The sequence below is a fragment of the Salmo salar genome, chromosome ssa04 (genome assembly GCF_905237065.1).
Source record: "Salmo salar chromosome ssa04, Ssal_v3.1, whole genome shotgun sequence".
Taxonomy (NCBI): domain Eukaryota; kingdom Metazoa; phylum Chordata; class Actinopteri; order Salmoniformes; family Salmonidae; genus Salmo; species Salmo salar.
In genome coordinates, this window is record NC_059445.1 from 84,270,153 (window position 1) to 84,290,896 (window position 20,744).

General features: G+C 39.5%; 1 protein-coding gene across 1 annotated transcript in view; it reads left to right on the forward strand.

Moving 5' to 3' along the window:
* Positions 1 to 98: 98 nt before the first annotated feature.
* Positions 99 to 20,744, forward strand: part of LOC106603980 (coronin-6) — a 50,091-nt gene continuing 29,445 nt past the window's right edge. The window contains exons 1-2 of the mRNA XM_014198296.2: positions 99 to 783; positions 9,714 to 9,913. Of these exons, the coding sequence (XP_014053771.2) occupies positions 9,716 to 9,913 (198 nt within the window). The 5' untranslated portion in view covers positions 99 to 783; positions 9,714 to 9,715. The remainder of the gene's footprint in view (positions 784 to 9,713; positions 9,914 to 20,744) is intronic.

Genomic DNA, 20,744 nt, shown 5'->3' on the forward strand with positions numbered 1-20,744 from the left:
TGCGTTTTGTCGCCCTCTACCGGCACTACGTGTAGGTGCATGCAGTACATCTCAGCACAACACTGGTCTGGAGAAGCACCCAGCCGTCGAGCCGAAGGACGACAGATAGGTTGTGACGGACGGAGTGGCAGTTTCCGTTGTGTCGCTGACTGACCGAGTAGCAGATGGATTTTGTCTGCCTGTTACCCTTAACCAGGATAGTTTAGGAAATGGCTACCAAATTGTGACCGCAGTCTTGTAGGAAAGCCACTTGTATTGGTCCATATGGGGCTAACCGTTTGAAAAAGGGGGAAAAAATAAGTATTTAGGCACACCTGACGGTTTATAGTAGAATATAGTTCACAATCACGGCAGGTCGTCTAAGTTTTAATGTGAGCCACTATCCAACTCTCCCACTTCAGGTGTTGAACAGCCTGGCCCCGGCGCGCGGTCCCAGCGCAAGCTATGGCTCTTTCACACCCTCACGCGAGAGATAGCCCGACACCGACAGGACTCTTTCGAAAATAGACCGGACCGCTTTGACCCCCCTCTCCGATCCCCCCACACACCCTCCCTTCAAACCCACTCCCTTCTCTCTCTGCTGAGGAGCGTCGTAGTTGTACCTCGCCTCCAGTCCGCCAAGTCCAGAACCGACTGTACAAAACTGGACCACAGAGAACCAGAGAAAACACTCCAAAAAGCAGGGAGCGTTACTGAGAATAGAAAACTACCAAGTGAAGAGGGAGAGGAGAATTCGGAGGGCAAACGACAGTGGCGATCCCCATCAAATACCGAGCTGATTGGGTGAGTTGCCTCAGTGAATTTGCCGTAAAGCAGCCGTGTTTTAATATCGTTAATAATCGTCGATGCAGTTGAATGGACAGCTTTTACCGCATTGCCAGTGTGTGCATAGTAATGCTGGGAAAGTCATAGATTGTGACTGCGCACTTTTTTCCGCGGACAGTGGCGAGCTTTAAACTGTGACTGTTGAACTAAATAGAGCACGTTACGCAAGGGAGGGGGGAGGACTTACCCCCCACGCCCCCCTTCTCTCCCTATAGGGGTGAAATTATTAGGCTACTGTGTCAGGTTTCCAGGTGTGTGTGTGTGTGTGTGTGTCCATACGCGCGCATAAGCGCACACGGAGTGTGTGTCTGTATGTGCAGATATTCTTGTTATTGACAGATCAGGGAGATCGGTTTCATTGTACTCTTTGGGATGATTAGGCCCTTTCCCCCGGAGCCCCAGAGAGGTTGAGGTGGGGGGTTGGCAGGGACAGTTTGACATGTCTATATTAGGTGACCATGTCATTCTTTCACCCTGTCTGGAGAGCCATGCCATGCGCCAGGGCAGGGCACACAAAAATAAGAGCTGTGGCCTATCGGAACAGACAGACAGACAGGCAGGCAGACAGACAGACAGACAGGCAGGCAGGCAGGCAGACAGACAGACAGACAGACAGACAGACAGACAGACAGACAGACAGACAGACAGACAGACAGACAGACAGACAGACAGACAGACAGACAGGCAGGCAGGCAGGCAGGCAGACAGACAGACAGACAGACAGGCAGACAGACAGACAGACAGGCAGGCAGGCAGGCAGGCAAACAAACAAACGGAATTACAAACAAACGGAACTTGTCTATACAGTAATGGAACTAGTTTAATGCACTGATTGTAAGTCGCTCTGGATAAGAGCGTTTGCTAGGTGACTACATTTTTAATGTAATGTAAATTAAACTTTTATTTCTGGGATATTAACAAACAAGAAAGCTATGCTATGCATTCCTATATTTTAACTTTGAACGGTTTGTTTTTAAAGAATAGGCCTAACTTATTACAGTATTACAAACTGTTAAATAAGAAGACAAATGTCCCTAAAGATAGCAGTAAAAACGATGCTTGTTTAAAGAGAACATATTGGGATGGAGTTGGGTAACTAAGAGTGGATCATGCCTTTGTAGAGTAAACATTTCCTGTAAGCATTATGTTCAACGGCGTGGTTTCTATTAGGGTTTACCGTCAATTACTGCCCCAAACCACTTCCTTATTCCCGGGATAAATAACTTCAAGGAAATGGGGAAAATATAATGGAATTGTTAAATTATATGCAATGTCTAAGTATGGCTTCTCTACGGCCTCTGCATGATGAATCAACGCTCACGTTGAGGACAGACAGCCCAATGCATGTAGACCTGTCATCTCATCGTGGTAACTTTTTTTTCTTGTGACAAATCAAATCAAATTGTATTAGTCACATGCGCAGAATACAACAGGTGTAGACTTTACAGTGAAATGCTTACTTATGAGCCCCTAACGAACAATGCAGTATAATAAAGACAGAAAAAAATACAGATAAGAATAAGAAATGAAAGTAACAAGTAATTAAAGAGCAGCAGTAAAATAACAATAGAGAGACAATATACAGGGGGGGTACCTGTACAGAGTGTGGGGTGGCACCAGTTAGTTGAGGTAATATGTACATGTAGGTAGAGTTATTAAAGTGACTATGCATAGATGATAACAACAGAGAGTAGCAGTGGTGTAAAAGAGGAGGGGGGGCAATGCAAATAGTCTGGGTAGCCATTTGACTAGGTGTTCAGGAGTCTTATGGCTTGGGGGTAGAAGCTGTTTAGAAGCCTCTTGGTCCTAGACTTGGCGCTCCGGTACCGCTTACCGTGCGGTAGCGGAGAGAACAGTCTATGACTAGGGTGGCTGGAGTCTTTGACAATTTTTAGGGCCTTCCTCTGACACCGCCTGGTATAGAGGTCCTGGATGGCAAGAAGCTTGGCCCCAGTGATGTACTGGGCCGTACTCACTACCCTCTGTAGCACCTTACGGTCAGATGCCGAGCAGTTTCCATATCAAGCATGATGCAACCAGTCAGGATGCTCTCGACGGTGCAGCTGTAGAACCTTTTGAGGATCTGGGGACCCATGCCAAATCTTTTCAGTCTCTTGAGAGGGAATCGTTAAGCCTACATTTGCTGCAGCATAGTCTATGCTACAGTAACATAAATACCTAATGTGTGTCAAATTTACCTATCTTCATCTGGCTTTCAGGGTCACTTTGTTTTTTAATTGTAAAGATGTTTTTAATTTTATTTCAGCTGCAGAGTTTTAAAACTGCCGATCACACGAATATCATTGCTTTAAATCAGTGCATGCTTGATGACTCTCGCAGTCTCTCTCTATCTCTATCTCTCTCTCTCTATCTCTATCTCTCTCTCTATATCTCTCTCTCTCTCCATCAACATCATTGAAATTGCATCCATAATAGATAATCCTGTTCTTGATTAATATATAGATGTCCCAGCCTACCTCTTTTAGGTAATACATTCAATGCAGTATTAGCCTTATATTTATCGAAAGAACGATGGGTTATGAATAACAAGCGTCTAACTGATAGCCTCTGTCTCTTGCCCAATACCCAAGCACCTGTGCTCCGCTGGCCTCCTTAAAAAAATAACGCTCCTTAGCTGTTAGAGTCCCATGCAGGAAAAGTTAGACTAGAATAGTTTATTGGACATTATTTTCTTTTAGCATTTCTTATAACAAAAGTCTATTCAAAGAGGGAGGCAAGCTCTTTTTTTGCTGAATGTTAAATAAATCAGACAATAGAAATCAATGGTAGTTTGAAGGAAGAGGATAGATGGTGGTAGGCTATAACAGTTATTAATTCAGACCCATAACCATTCAGACCCATAACCATTCAGACCCATAACCATTCAGATGGTGGTAGACTATAACAGTTATTAATTCAGACCCATAACCATTCAGATGGTGGTAGACTATAACAGTTATTAATTCAGACCCATAACCATTCAGACCCATAACCATTCAGACCCATAACCATTCAGACCCATAACCATTCAGATGGTGGTAGACTATAACAGTTATTAATTCAGACCTATAACCATTCAGATGGTGGTAGACTATAACAGTTATTAATTCAGACCCATAACCATTCAGACCCATAACCATTCAGACCCATAACCATTCAGACCCATAACCATTCAGACCCATAACCATTCAGATGGTGGTAGACTATAACAGTTATTAATTCAGACCCATAACCATTCAGACCCATAACCATTCAGACCCATAACCATTCAGACCCATAACCATTCAGACCCATAACCATTCAGATGGTGGTAGAATATAGCAGTTATTAATTCAGACCCATAACCATTCAGATGGTGGTAGACTATAACAGTTATTAATTCAGACCCATAACCATTCAGACCCATAACCATTCAGACCCATAACCATTCAGACCCATAACCATTCAGACCCATAACCATTCAGATGGTGGTAGAATATAGCAGTTATTAATTCAGACCCATAACCATTCAGATGGTGGTAGACTATAACAGTTATTAATTCAGACCCATAACCATTCAGATGGTGGTAGACTATAACAGTTATTAATTCAGACCCATAACCATTCAGACCCATAACCATTCAGACCCATAACCATTCAGACCCATAACCATTCAGACCCATAACCATTCAGATGGTGGTAGACTATAACAGTTATTAATTCAGACCCATAACCATTCAGATGGTGGTAGACTATAACAGTTATTAATTCAGACCCATAACCATTCAGACCCATAACCATTCAGACCCATAACCATTCAGACCCATAACCATTCAGACCCATAACCATTCAGATGGTGGTAGACTATAACAGTTATTAATTCAGACCCATAACCATTCAGACCCATAACCATTCAGATGGTGGTAGACTATAACAGTTATTAATTCAGACCCATAACCATTCAGATGGTGGTAGACTATAACAGTTATTAATTCAGACCCATAACCATTCAGACCCATAACCATTCAGACCCATAACCATTCAGACCCATAACCATTCAGATGGTGGTAGAATATAGCAGTTATTAATTCAGACCCATAACCATTCAGATGGTGGTAGACTATAACAGTTATTAATTCAGACCCATAACCATTCAGACCCATAACCATTCAGACCCATAACCATTCAGATGGTGGTAGAATATAGCAGTTATTAATTCAGACCCATAACCATTCAGACCCATAACCATTCAGATGGTGGTAGAATATAGCAGTTATTAATTCAGACCCATAACCATTCAGATGGTGGTAGAATATAGCAGTTATTAATTCAGACCCATAACCATTCAGATGGTGGTAGAATATAGCAGTTATTAATTCAGACCCATAACCATTCAGATGGTGGTAGACTATAACAGTTATTAATTCAGACCCATAACCATTCAGATGGTGGTAGACTATAACAGTTATTAATTCAGACCCATAACCATTCAGATGGTGGTAGAATATAGCAGTTATTAATTCAGACCCATAACCATTCAGATGGTGGTAGACTATAACAGTTATTAATTCAGACCCATGACCATTCAGATGGTGGTAGACTATAACAGTTATTAATTCAGACCCATAACCATTCAGATGGTGGTAGAATATAGCAGTTATTAATTCAGACCCATAACCATTCAGATGGTGGTAGACTATAACAGTTATTAATTCAGACCCATGACCATTCAGATGGTGGTAGAATATAGCAGTTATTAATTCAGACCCATGACCATTCAGATGGTGGTAGACTATAACAGTTATTAATTCAGACCCATAACCATTCAGATGGTGGTAGAATATAGCAGTTATTAATTCAGACCCATAACCATTCAGATGGTGGTAGACTATAACAGTTATTAATTCAGACCCATAACCATTCAGATGGTGGTAGAATATAGCAGTTATTAATTCAGACCCATGACCATTCAGATGGTGGTAGACTATAACAGTTATTAATTCAGACCCATAACCATTCAGATGGTGGTGGACTATAACAGTTATTAATTCAGACCCATAACCATTCAGATGGTGGTGGACTATAACAGTTATTAATTCAGACCCATAACCATTCAGACCCATAACCATTCAGATGGTGGTAGACTATAACAGTTATTAATTCAGACCCATAACCATTCAGATGGTGGTGGACTATAACAGTTATTAATTCAGACCCATAACCATTCAGATGGTGGTAGACTATAACAGTTATTAATTCAGACCCATAACCATTCAGACCCATAACCATTCAGACCCATAACCATTCAGACCCATAACCATTCAGATGGTGGTAGACTATAACAGTTATTAATTCAGACCCATAACCATTCAGACCCATAACCATTCAGACCCATAACCATTTAGTCTTCGTGAAGAGAAGCGAAAGCCGTTTGCATGTAATTCTAGTCATATATTATTAAATTATATCATTAGAATGATGGAGATAAGGACAACAAAGTTATTTAATTTAACTGTTGAGAGCGAGGAAGGACTGAAGCAACACTAGAGAAAGAGGAGGTAATACACACGTCAGACAACATTAGGGGGAATATCATGAAAGGTATATGCGTCAGCCTACTAATTATACAAATAGGCCCTATTATATTTGAAAATTAAAATCTAATTAGCTAGCCTATAATTGTATTTTTTTGTAGGCCGCATGTGCTGCACCAGAATCACTTGTTCTCTTACGCTTTATCACTGTTTGAATGATGTGCGTAATTCCAGTCTATTAACTACAGTATAATACAGTACAGTAATACAGTTCACAGCTAGTTTCATTTCTTTATTTACCCAAGAGAGCATATAGCTATCTACATCTATGGGATTTCATGTGTTTCTGTCGTGCGTAATGTGCAGTAGCCTATATCGTATACATATTGGATAACAGCACAATCATTTGGCCTTTTTGGGACTTGGGCTCATTAAATGTTGTTAATGTAGGCGGCTTATAACGTTTTTAATATATGGCTCATCTGGCTCAGGTAGGATAAGATTTTAATTTTCATGCGGATCAAAGCTCTAATCAAATCTAGACATATTTATATGCTTTATAATGCTTTATAATGCTTTATAATGCTTTTGAATGCCACTTCCGGTTTTGGCGAGAAATACTGGGTTCCCCGGGAGAAAAGGGACTTATTCTCGGCATGGAACATTCCTAAAATACCGGGAAAATATTCAACCCTAGTTTCTATTCATTCAAACGTTTGTCCAACAACAAATACAGTAATATCAGCATTGAACAGTTAATAAAGTACTGTAATATCAGCATTGAACGGTTAATGAAGTACTGTAATATCAGCATTGAACGGTTAATAAAGTACTGTAATATCAGCATTGAACGGTTAATAAAGTACTGTAATATCAGCATTGAACGGTTAATAAAGTACTGTAATATCAGCATTGAACAGTTAATAAAGTACTGTAATATCAGCATTGAACGGTTAATAAAGTACTGTAATATCAGCATTGAACGGTTAATAAAGTACTGTAATATCAGCATTGAACGGTTAATAAAGTACTGTAATATCAGCATTGAACGGTTAATAAAGTACTGTAATATCAGCATTGAACAGTTAATAAAGTACTGTAATATCAGCATTGAACGGTTAATAAAGTACTGTAATATCAGCATTGAACGGTTAATAAAGTACTGTAATATCAGCATTGAACGGTTAATAAAGTACTGTAATATCAGCATTGAACGGTTAATAAAGTACTGTAATATCAGCATTGAACGGTTAATAAAGTACTGTAATAACAGTCCAACTCCAGTCCTCCAGTACCCCCAAAAGCCCAACTCCAGTCCTCCAGTACCCCCAACAGCCCAACTCCAGTCCTCCAGTACCCCCAAAAGCCCAACTCCAGTCCTCCAGTACCCCCAACAGCCCACCTCCAGTCCTCCAGTACCCCCAACAGCCCACCTCCAGTCCTCCAGTATCCCCAACAGTCCACCTCCAGTCCTCCAGTACCCCCAACAGTCCAACCCCAGTCTTCCAGTATCCCCAACAGCCCACCTCCTGTCCTCCAGTATCCCCAACAGTCCACCTCCAGTCCTCCAGTACCCCCAACAGTCCAACCCCAGTCTTCCAGTATCCCCAACAGTCCACCTCCAGTCCTCCAGTACCCCCAACAGTACACTTTTTTATTGTAATCCTGGACAAGCACACCTGATTTAACTTGTCAAATAATCATCAAGACTTCAATAAGTTGAATCCGGTATGTTTGTCCAGGACTACAACGAAAATGTGTACTGTTGGAGGGTACTGGAGTTGGGCTGTTGGGGGTACTGGAGGACTGGAGTTGGGCTGTTGGGGGGTACTGGAGGACAGGAGTTGGGCTGTTGGGGGTACTGGAGGACTGGAGTTGGGCTGTTGGGGGGTACTGGAGGACAGGAGTTGGGCTGTTGGGGGTACTGGAGGACTGGAGTTGGGCTTTTGGGGGTACTGGAGGACTGGAGTTGGACTGTCACAACACAACTGATTGGCTCAAATGTATTAAAAAGGAAACACATTCCACAAATGAACTTTTAACAAGGTACACCTGTTAATTGAAATGCATTCCAGGTGACTACCTCATGACACTGGTTGATAGAATGCCAAGAGTGTGCAAAGCTGTCATCAAGGCAAAGGGCGGCTACTTTGAACATTTTTAAATATAAAATACATTTTGATTTGTTTAAAACTTTCTTGGCTACTACATGATTCCATATGTGTTATTTCATAGTTTTGATGTTTTATATTATTCTACAATGTAGAAAATAGTCAAAATAAAGAAAAACCCTTGAATGAGTAGGTGTGTCCAAACTTTTGACTGGTACTGTATATATAGTGTAACATTGGGATGCAAACTCAAAATGTAATACATTTTAACTCTATATCTGACATGGTACATGTGTCTTATTTTAAGCCCATAACCATGTGTGTGAGTTGTATACCTTTGTACAAAACGATAGTTTCATCAGCTGTGAGACATTGTGTTGTGACAAAACGGCACATTTTAGAGTAACCTTTTGTTTTCCCCAGCACAAGGTGCACCTGTGTAATGATCATGCTGTTTAATCAGCTTCTTGATATGCCACAATTATGATATTATGAAAAATATGAATAACATTCCACCCATGAGGCCTCTAGGTCATTCAACCACAGGAAAGGGCTACCCAATCCTGTGAACGGGTTAGGCAACTCCGGTGTCAATACTTCAACAGAAAAGTTAGATAAGAAGTGTTGCTTTGTAAATGTCATTCCTGTTCATCATGTTAAGTTTGTATACTATAAATAAAAATGTTCCTTGAATATTTTTGCACATGACATATTCTAATATAAATTTCAGAGCATTATTATTTACCTATCCCAACATTGGGATATGCATAGGCACTTTAGGAACTCATGCACTGGTGTAAGCCTCAATAAAGCTACAACACCGTCAATGTTCAACCATAACATGTGATGACAATACAACAGAACAGATTAACCTAAATTACATTTACTCTCACGGGTGACCAAAAATAACTATCTGAAAGCCACATCTCTAGTCTTTTGATCTGACCTGCTAACCCAGCATGAATAAACCAGCACCCAGCATCAATAAGCCAACAGTTTTTAAAGAAAAAAAAACAACTCTCCAAAAAATGTTGGGGTTGTTTGGATGACCCAACTGCTGAGTTACAGGCATTGGGTCACAGTGTATCTGTGACCCAATGCCTGTAAGGAGAGGAGAGATCAGTCCAATGATTCACATGATTCAAGTTGTATATTCATCATAAATTATGGAACGATTGATTAAATGATTGATTGATGGATATTGCGTATCTGAGATTGTCAATCTCTCACTCCCCCCCGACACCTCCCTCCCTCGTCTCTATAGCGATGAGTCGCAGCATCGTACGACAGAGTAAGTTCCGACACGTCTTTGGCCAGGCGGTGAAGACGGAGCAGGGCTACGATGACATACGCGTTTCCAAGGTGACGTGGGACAGCTCGTTCTGTGCCGTCAACCCAAAGTTCCTGGCCGTCATCGTGGAGTCCAGCGGGGGTGGAGCCTTCCTCGTCCTGCCCCTCTCTAAGGTCAGTCAGCCCTTTAAAGGAGCAATCCACAGTTGAAACTAATAGCAAAGCAGTAACCCTACCACTTCTTTTGGTTAACAGCTGACGGATGGGTCTGGAGGTCAAGGCTGGAGGTCAAGGGTATCTGTTTTTGACCTTTACCTGTATTTCTTAACTTATCCTGAAAGCAAGTCTATGGGCCGAAAGACAGTCATCCATGGTTCGGATTTGTTTCCAAAGCCAATACTAATACTATTTTAACGTTATAGCCACTGCTAACCAAAAATGGGAGTGATAGGGAAAACTCACAATATTCAAAAATGTGTGACCAATTGAAATCAACTCAATGACAGGGATCAGGATTCAACCAGAACACAATGTGCTAACGTCTCTACGCCAGTGTGTGTGTGTGTGTGTGTGTGTGTGTGTGTGTGTGTGTGTGTGTGTGTGTGTGTGTGTGTGTGTGTGTGTGTGTGTGTGTGTGTGTGTGTGTGTGTGTGTGTGTGTGTGTACATGTACAGTAATCTCTACGCCCCTGAGCCTCACCTTTCACCCCTATAGGGGTCTTCTCTCTTGGGCCAGATTATCCAAGTGTTTGCTTTGTGCACCAGAGCAAAGTTCTGCAACTGTTTCTTTCCACAGGGAATAACACTGAAACAATAGAACTAAAGGAAGAACAAATATGTTAACAGGAAATAAGTATAGCTTCATAAGTATAGCTACATAGGTATAGATTAATAAGTATAGCTACATAGGTATAGATTAATAAGTATAGCTACATAGGTATAGATTAATAAGTATAGCTACATAGGTATAGATAAATAAGTATAGCTTCATAAGTATAGCTACATAGGTATAGATTAATAAGTATAGCTACATAGGTATAGATTAATAAGTATAGCTACATAGGTATAGATTAATAAGTATAGCTACATAGGTATAGATTAATAAGTATAGCTACATAGGTATAGATTAATAAGTATAGCTACATAGGTATAGATTAATAAGTATAGCTACATAGGTATAGATTAATAAGTATAGCTACATAGGTATAGATAAATAAGTATAGCTTCATAAGTATAGCTACATAAGTATAGATAAATAAGTATAGCTTCATAAGTATAGCTACATAAGTATAGATAAATAAGTATAGATTCATAAGTATAGCTACATAGGTATAGATTAATAAGTATAGATACATAAGTATAGATAAATAAGTATAGCTACATAAGTATAGCTTCATAAGTATAGCTACATAAGTATAGATAAATGAGTATAGCTTCATAAGTATAGCTACATAAGTATAGATAAATAAGTATAGCTACATAAGTATAGATACATAAGTATAGCTACATAAGTATAGATAAATGAGTATAGCTACATAAGTATAGATAAATAAGTATAGATACATAAGTATAGCTACATAAGTATAGCTACATAAGTATAGCTACATAAGTATAGATAAATAAGTATAGCTTCATAAGTATAGATACATAAGTATAGCTACATAAGTATAGATAAATGAGTATAGCTTCATAAGTATAGCTACATAAGTATAGATGAATGAGTATAGCTTCATAAGTATAGCTACATAAGTATATATAAATAAGTATAGCTACATAAGTATAGATAAATAAGTATAGCTACATAAGTATAGATAAATAAGTATAGCTACATAAGTATAGCTACATGTATAGATAAATAAGTATAGCTTCATAAGTATAGATACATAAGTATAGCTACATAAGTATAGATAAATAAGTATAGCTTCATAAGTATAGCTACATAAGTATCGATAAATGAGTATAGCTTCATAAGTATAGCTACATAAGTATAGATAAATGAGTATAGCTTCATAAGTATAGCTACATAAGTATAGATAAATGAGTATAGCTTCATAAGTATAGCTACATAAGTATAGATAAATAGGTATAGCTACATAAGTATAGATACATAAGTATAGCTACATAAGTATAGATAAATGAGTATAGCTTCATAAGTATAGATAAATAAGTATAGCTACATAAGTATAGATACATAAGTATAGCTACATAAGTATAGATAAATAAGTATAGCTTCATAAGTATAGATACATAAGTATAGATAAATAAGTATAGCTTCATAATTATAGCTACATAAGTATAGATAAATGAGTATAGCTTCATAAGTATAGCTACATAAGTATAGATAAATAAGTATAGCTTCATAAGTACAGCTACATAAGTATAGATAAATAAGTATAGCTTCAAAAGTATAGCTACATAAGTACAGATAAATGAGTGTAGCTTCATAAGTATAGCTACATACGTATAGATAAATTAGTATAGCTACATATGTATAGATAAATATAGCCAGCAGCATACCACCCTGCATCCCACTGCTGGCTTGCTTCTGAAGTTAAGCAGGGTTGGTCCTAGTCAGTTCCTGGATGGGAGACCAGATGCTGCTGGAAGTGGTGTTGGAGGGCCAGTAGGAGGCACTCTTTCCTCTAGTCTAAAAAAATATCCCAATTCCCCAGGGCAGTGATTGGGGACACTGCCCTGTGGAGGGTGTTGTCTTTTGGATTGGATGTTAAATGGGTGTCCTGACTCTCTGAGGTCATTAAAGATCCCATTACACTTATTGTAAGAGTAGGGCTGTTAACCCAGGTGTCCTGGCTAAATTCCCAATCTGGCCCTCATACCATCACGGCCACCTAATCATCCCCAGCTTACAATTAGCTCATTCATCCCCCTCCTCTCCCCTGAAACTATTCCCCAGGTTGTTGCTGTAAATGAGAATGTGTTCTCAGTCAACTTACCTGGTAAAAATAAGTATAGCTACCTAGGTATATATTACTAAGTATAGCTTCATAAGGATAGATAAGTATACTTGCATCTCAGTGCTAGAGGCGTCACTACAGACCCTGGTTTGATTCCAGGCTGTATCACAACCTGCGGTGATTGGGAGTCCCATAGGGTGGTGCACAATTGGCCCAGCATCGTCTTGGTTTGGCCAGGGTAGGCTGTCATTGTAAATAAAAATGTGTTCTTAACTGACTTTCCTAGTTAAATAAAAAAAGAAGTATAGCTAGATAAGTATAAATATAGCTAAATAAGTATAGATAGATAAACACAGTTTCATGTGTTTAGCTTATTTAACTTCCCTCTAAAAAAAATAATAACTTGAAACTTTGCACCTGGTGCGAACCCGAAAGCTTAGTCTGATCATACGCACACTGCTCTCTCTCTCCAGGATACACTAACTAACTGGAGAGGATTGTTCCTACGATCAACTCAAGGCTCAGACTAACTAAACACCTGTTTAGTAAAACCTGCCAAGACATTTACCAGAGAACCCGATTCTCTGAGGATTTACAGAGTTCTAGACTGGTGAGATAAGAGCTGCCATTCATTCAAGGTTTAATCAGCTGTTTTATTTTAGTGTTTGCTTTATCGCAAAACATTGATGACGGCATCTTGCTGTCAACACATTGATGAAGGCATCTTGCTGTCAACACATTGATGAAGGCATCTTGCTGTCAAAATATTTTTACATGAGATTTTAGTCAATTAGCAGACACTCTTATCCAGAGAGACTTACAGTTAGTGCATTCATCTCAAGATAGCTAGGTGAGACAACCACATCATTCATCTCAAGATAGCTAGGTGAGACAACCACATCATTCATCTCAAGGTAGCTAGGTGAGACAACCACATCGTTCATCTCAAGGTAGCTAGGTGAGACAATCACATCATTCATCTCAAGATAGCTAGGTGAGACAACCACATCGTTCATCTCAAGGTAGCTAGGTGAGACAACCACATATCACAGTCATAGTAAGTGAAATGTTCCTCAATAAAGCAGCTATGTATAAGCAGAAACGTTGGCTAATTAATAAATGTATTGCATCAAAGTAATAGAACACAATGCAACCTTCTTTTTATTTTTATGCGTGTGTTGGTAACAGAGTGTGTTCGTAACAGAGTGTTTGTAACAGAGTGTTTGTAACAGGCTGTGTTGGTAACAGGCTGTGTTGGTAACAGAGTGTGTTTGTAACAGAGTGTGTTTGTAACAGAGTGTGTTTGTAACAGGGTGTGTTTGTAACAGGCTGTGTTTGTAACAGGCTGTGTTTGTAACAGAGTGTGTTTGTAACAGAGTGTGTTTGTAACAGAGTGTGTTTGTAACAGAGTGTGTTTGTAACAGAGTGTTTGTAACAGGCTGTGTTTGTAACAGAGTGTGTTTGTAACAGAGTGTGTTTGTAACAGAGTGTGTTTGTAACAGAGTGTGTTTGTAAGAGAGTGTTTGTAACAGAGTGTTTGTAACAGGCTGTGTTTGTAACAGGCTGTGTTTGTAACAGGCTGTGTTTGTAACAGAGTGTGTTTGTAACAGAGTGTTTGTAACAGGGTGTGTTTGTAACAGAGTGTGTTTGTAACAGAGTGTGTTTGTAACAGAGTGTTTGTAACAGGCTGTGTTTGTAACAGAGTGTGTTTGTAACAGAGTGTGTTTGTAACAGAGTGTTTGTAACAGAGTGTTTGTAACAGAGTGTGTTTGTAACAGAGTGTGTTTGTAACAGGCTGTGTTTGTAACAGGCTGTGTTTGTAACAGAGTGTGTTTGTAACAGAGTGTTTGTAACAGGCTGTGTTTGTAACAGGCGGTGTTTGTAACAGAGTGTGTTTGTAACAGAGTGTTTGTAACAGAGTGTGTTTGTAACAGGCTGTGTTTGTAACAGAGTGTGTTTGTAACAGAGTGTGTTTGTAACAGAGTGTTGTGTTTGTAACAGAGTGTGTTTGTAACAGGGTGTGTTTGTAACAGGGTGTGTTGGTACAGGCTGTGTTTGTAACAGGCTGTGTTTGTAACAGAGTGTGTTTGTAACAGAGTGTTTGTAACAGGCTGTGTTTGTAACAGGCTGTGTTTGTAACAGGCTGTGTTGGTACAGGCTGTGTTGGTAACTTGCTGTGTTGGTAACTTGCTGTGTTGGTAACAGGGTGTGTTTGTAACAGGCTGTGTTTGTAACAGAGTGTGTTTGTTACAGGCTGTGTTTGTAACAGAGTGTGTTTGTTACAGGCTGTGTTTGTAACAGAGTGTGTTTGTAACAGAGTGTGTTTGTAACAGGCTGTGTTTGTAACAGGCTGTGTTGGTACAGGCTGTGTTGGTAACTTGCTGTGTTGGTAACTTGCTGTGTTGGTAACAGGGTGTGTTTGTAACAGGCTGTGTTTGTAACAGGCTGTGTTTGTAACAGGCTGTGTTTGTTACAGGCTGTGTTTGTAACAGAGTGTGTTTGTAACAGAGTGTGTTTGTAACAGAGTGTGTTTGTAACAGGCTGTGTTGGTACAGGCTGTGTTGGTACAGGCTGTGTTGATAACTTGCTGTGTTGGTAACGGTGTGTTTGTAACAGGGTGTGTTTGTAACAGGCTGTGTTTGTAACAGGCTGTGTTTGTTACAGGTTGTGTTTGTTACAAGCTGTGTTTGTAACAGGCTGTGTTTGTAACAGGCTGTGTTTGTAACAGGCTGTGTTTGTAACAGGCTGTGTGAGGTATGAATTGTTGGTGAATATCTAGTGAGGTATGAATTGTTGGTGTTATCTGTCTTCTCCTGTCTGTCTATGGAGGGCAAAGCTCCTGAGATGTACTGTTGATCTCCTCAGTCTATCCTCACACAGCAAGCTGTACTGTTGGTCTCCTCAGTCTATCCTCACACAGCAAGCTGTACTGTTGGTCTCCTCAGTCTATCCTCACACAGCAAGATGTACTGTTGATCTCCTTAGTCTATCCTCACACAGCAAGATGTACTGTTGATCTCCTCAGTCTATCCTCACACAGCAAGCTGTACTGTTGGTCTCCTCAGTCTATCCTCAAACAGCAAGATATACTGTTGATCTCCTCAGTCTATCCTCACACAGCAAGATGTACTGTTGGTCTCCTCAGTCTATCCTCACACAGCAAGATGTACTATTACTCTCAGTAATAGTTGAACAACTGTCAACTATTACTGACAGACAGACAGACAGACAGACAGACAGACAGACAGACAGACAGACAGACAGACAGACAGACAGACAGACAGACAGACAGACAGACAGACAGACAGACAGAGACTAGCAAACTGACGTGGCTGAAAAAATAAATAAAAATAAATATATATATATATATATATATATATATATATATATATATATATATATATATATATATATATATATATATAAAGTTGAAGACGGAAGTTTACATACACTTAGGTTGGAGTCATTAAAACTTGTTTTTCAACCACTCCATAAATTTCATGTTAACAAACTATAGTTTTGGCAAGTGGGTTAGGACATCTACTTTGTGAATGACACAAGTCATTTTTCCAACAATTGTTTACAAACAGATTATTTCACTTATAATTCACTGTCTCACAATTCCTTTGGGTCAGAAGTTTACATACACTAAGTTGACTGTGCCTTTAAACAGCTTGGAAAATTCCAGAAAATGATGTCATGGCTTTAGAAGCTTCTGATAGGCTAATTGACATCATTTGAATCAATTGGAAGTGTACCTGTGGATGTATTTCAAGGCCTACCTTCAATCTCAGTGCCTCTTTGCTTGACATCATGGGAAAATCAAAAGAAATCAGCCAGGACCTCAGAAAATAAATTGTAGACCTCCACAATTCTGGTTCATCCTTGGGAGCAATTTCCAAACACCTGAAGGTACCACGTTCATCTGTACAAACAATAGTATGCAAGTATAAACACTATGGGACCATGCAGCCGTCATACCAATCAGGAAGGAGACGCGTTCTGTCTTCTAGAGATGAACGTACTTTGGTGTGAAAAGTGCAAATCAATCCCAGAACAACAGCAAAGGGCCTTGTGAAGATGCTGGAGGAAACGGGTACAAAAGTACCTATATCCACAGTAAAACGAGTCCTATATCGGCATAACCTGAAAGGCCGCTCAGCAAGGAAGAAGCCACTGCTCCAAAACCGCCATAAAAAAGCCAGACTACGGTTTGCAACTGCACATGGGGACAAAGATCGTACTTTTTGGAGAAATGTCCTCTGGTCTGATGAAACAAAAATAGAACTGTTTGGCCATAATGACCATCGTTATGTTTGGAGGAAAAAGGGGGAGTCTTGCAAGCCGAAGAACACCATCCCAACCGTGAAGTACGGGGGTGGCAGCATCATGTTGTGGGGGTGCTTTGCTGCAGGAGGGACTGCTGCACTTCACAAAATAGATGGCATCATGATGAAGGACAATGATGTGTATATTTTGAAGCAACATCTCAAGACATCAGTCAGGAAGTTAAAGCTTGGTCGCAAATGCGTCTTCCAAATGGACAATGACCCCAAGCATACTTCCAAACTTGTGGCAAAATGGCTTAAGGACAACAAAGTCAGGGTATTGGAGTGGCCATCACAAAGCCCTGATCTCAATCCTATAGAAAATGTGTGGGCAGAACTGGAAAAGCGTGTGCGAGCAAGGAGGCCTACAAACCTGACTCAGTTCCACCAGCTCTGTCAGGAGGAATGGGCCAAAATTCACCCAACTTATTGTGGGAAACTTGTGGAAGGCTACCCGAAATGTTTGACCCACGTTTAAATTGTTTAAGGCAATGCTGCAAAATAATAATTGAGTGTATGTAAACTTCTAATCCACTGGGAATGTGATGAAAGAAATAAAAGCTGAAATAAATCATTCTCTCTTCTATTATTCTGACATTTCATATTCTTAAAATAAAGTGGTGATCCTAACTGACCTAAGACAGGGAATATTTAGTAGGATTAAATGTCTGGAATTGTGAAAAACGGAGTTTAAATGTATTTGGCTAAGGTGCATGTAAACTTCCGACTTCAACTGTATCTATACTGGCTCCCCTTCAACACCTCCTCACGCTGCTATAAATACACCTATAAATACACCTCTCATGGGTTGGTTGTCACAGTGCTAATTACTCCCGATCTTAACAGCAGTGTGTAATAATTTTAAGGTTAAAATGTGTGAATTCTTTAAAATAACTCATCCACCTGGTCAATTCATGTCAACATGACAAAACATTGAGGTGAGGGGAATTTACATTCGCTAGTGAAGTCTACACACCCCGTGCACAGTCTTTACATTTTGCTACCTTAAACTAAAAGAACAATGATGCATTGATTGGGTATGTCTTCACACCCAAGTTAATACTTGGTGGAAGCTCCTTTGGCAGCCATTACAGCTGGGAATCATTGTGAATAAGATTCAACCAATTTTGCACAACTCTTAGGGCAACATTTTTCCAATGTTTTTGTCAAAATTGCTCAAGCTCAGTAAATTTGGATAGGAGTCATTGATGGACAGCAATATTCAAAACTTGTTTCTGGCTTTCAAGCAAATTTATGTCAGGACTGTGGCTGGACCGCTCAGGAAAAGCCATTCTCGTGTGTCTTGGCATTAAATATTTTGTCATTTTCCTGCTGAAAATACAACTATATCTCAAGGTTAGGTTTTCAGAAGACTGAGGCAGGGTTTTCACCATTTTTTTATATGGGCTTTGCGCCTTTCAAATTGATTTTTATCCTAACAAACGCCCTAGTCTCTGCCAGTGACAAGCATACCCATAACATGAGGCTGCCACCACAATACTTGACAATACATCTTCATTTTTAGATTTTTTATTCATTTGGAAAATGTTCTATAATTTTCTTTCACTTTGAAAATGTGGAATAGGTTGTGTAGATCTGTAGAAAAAATGTACTCCCTTTTTAGATTTAATTTTAAGGCAGCAAAAATGTGAAGACTGCAATGGGTGTGTAGAAAGTAAAGAAAAAAAATTATGTTGGTATTTTCTTTGTAAATGTTTGCATTTGGTTGTCACATGGAATGTAGGGTTTGGTTGTCACATGGAATGCAGGGTTTGGTTGTCACATGGAATGTAGGGTTTGGTTGTCACATGGAATGTAGGGTTTGGTTGTCACATGGAATGCAGGGTTTAGTTGTCACATGGAATGCAGGGTTTGGTTGTCACATGGAATGTAGGGTTTGGTTGTCACATGGAATGTAGGGTTTGGTTGTCACATGGAATGTAGGGTTTGGTTGTCACATGGAATGTAGGGTTTGGTTGTCACATGGAATGTAGGGTTTGGTTGTCACATGGAATGTAGGGTTTGGTTGTCACATGGAATGTAGGGTTTGGTTGTCACAATCAACTGCATTATAAAACATTTTGGGGACGGTTGTCGGAAATTCCACGGAATCAGAATGACATCATGGATTCCTGATCTGTACTATACAGAAATGCATAATGATGAATGTCATTCTCTTCACCGTGATAGGTACACAAGGGAGAACAATGTAGAATCCTCCTTTGCATGTTTTGGTATCATTCTACACATTGGCTATTATTTTAATGAGCTCCGCCTCCAAACAAGACCAAATTTGTTTGGTCCAGACCTGACCAAATCTGTACCAATCATAGACGTCTATGTTTCACAGGCTTGGACACCACAGTAGAGCACAGCAGTAGAGTTCAGTACAGTGCTGTCACGTCCTGACCATAGTAAGAGGTTATTTTCTATGGTAGAGTAGGTCAGGGCATGACAGGGGGTGTTTTGTGTTTTTCTATGTTTTGTATTTCTATATTTAAGTTCTAGTTTTTCTATTTCTATGTTGTTGTTTTTTGGGGTTGATCTCCAATTGGAGGCAGCTGGTCCTCGTTGTCTCTAATTGGAGATCATATTTAAGTAAGGGTTTTTCTTCCTGGGTTTTGTGGGTTATTATATTTTGAGTAGTGTTTGTTTCTCTCTGCGTCACGGTTTGTTGTTTTGTCATATTCAGTTATTTATGTTTTGCAAAGTTTCACGGATTAAATAAAATGTGGAACTACAACCACGCTGCACTTTGGTCTGCTCCTTTCGACAGCCGTGACAAGTGCATTACAGTACAACACAGTAGATTATACTGTACTCTGCTGTACTCTAATCTCCTCTCCTGAACTATACTCTATTGTTTTCTAACACACATTTTCCATCTGTTTGACCAGAAATAAAAGCCTTTGTTTATCCCTGATTTTTAGAATGGAAAATGTTAGTAAAATTTATATATGCTTTAATTTCAGAGAATTATAGCCTAGACTCGTAGCTTTCATTTGACACCACATGTACATTTTAGTGCCTTATGCATGGAAATGCCCTTGTTACAATCCAACCCAGTGTAACCATATTGTTAGGGGACACTGTCACTGCCACTATACAATAAATCCCAAGGTCCCTTCATTGCCTCCCTCTCACACACATATTTATTCTACATACACACACACATGCATGTGCAAACACACACACACACACACACACACACACACACACACACACACACACACACACACACACACACACACACACACACACACACACACACGTGCAAATACACACAGAAATGTACTCAAAATATAATATGTGGTTTTGTTAGGAACTAACTAGATGTATATTGCTGTTGCTAGGATGTAGAGTGAACTAACTAGATGTATATTGCTGTTGCTAGGATCTAGAGTGAACTAACTAGATGTCTGTTGCTAGGATCTAGAGTGAACTAACTAGATGTATATTGCTGTTGCTAGGATGTAGAGTGAACTAACTAGATGTCTATTGCTGTTGCTAGGATCTAGAGTGAACTAACAAGATGTCTATTGCTGTTGCTAGGATCTAGAGTGAACTAACTAGATGTATATTGCTGTTGCTAGGATGTAGAGTGAACTAACTAGATGTATATTGCTGTTGCTAGGATCTAGAGTGAACTAACTAGATGTCTGTTGCTAGGATCTAGAGTGAACTAACTAGATGTATATTGCTGTTGCTAGGATGTAGAGTGAACTAACTAGATGCCTATTGTTGTTGCTAGGATCTAGAGTGA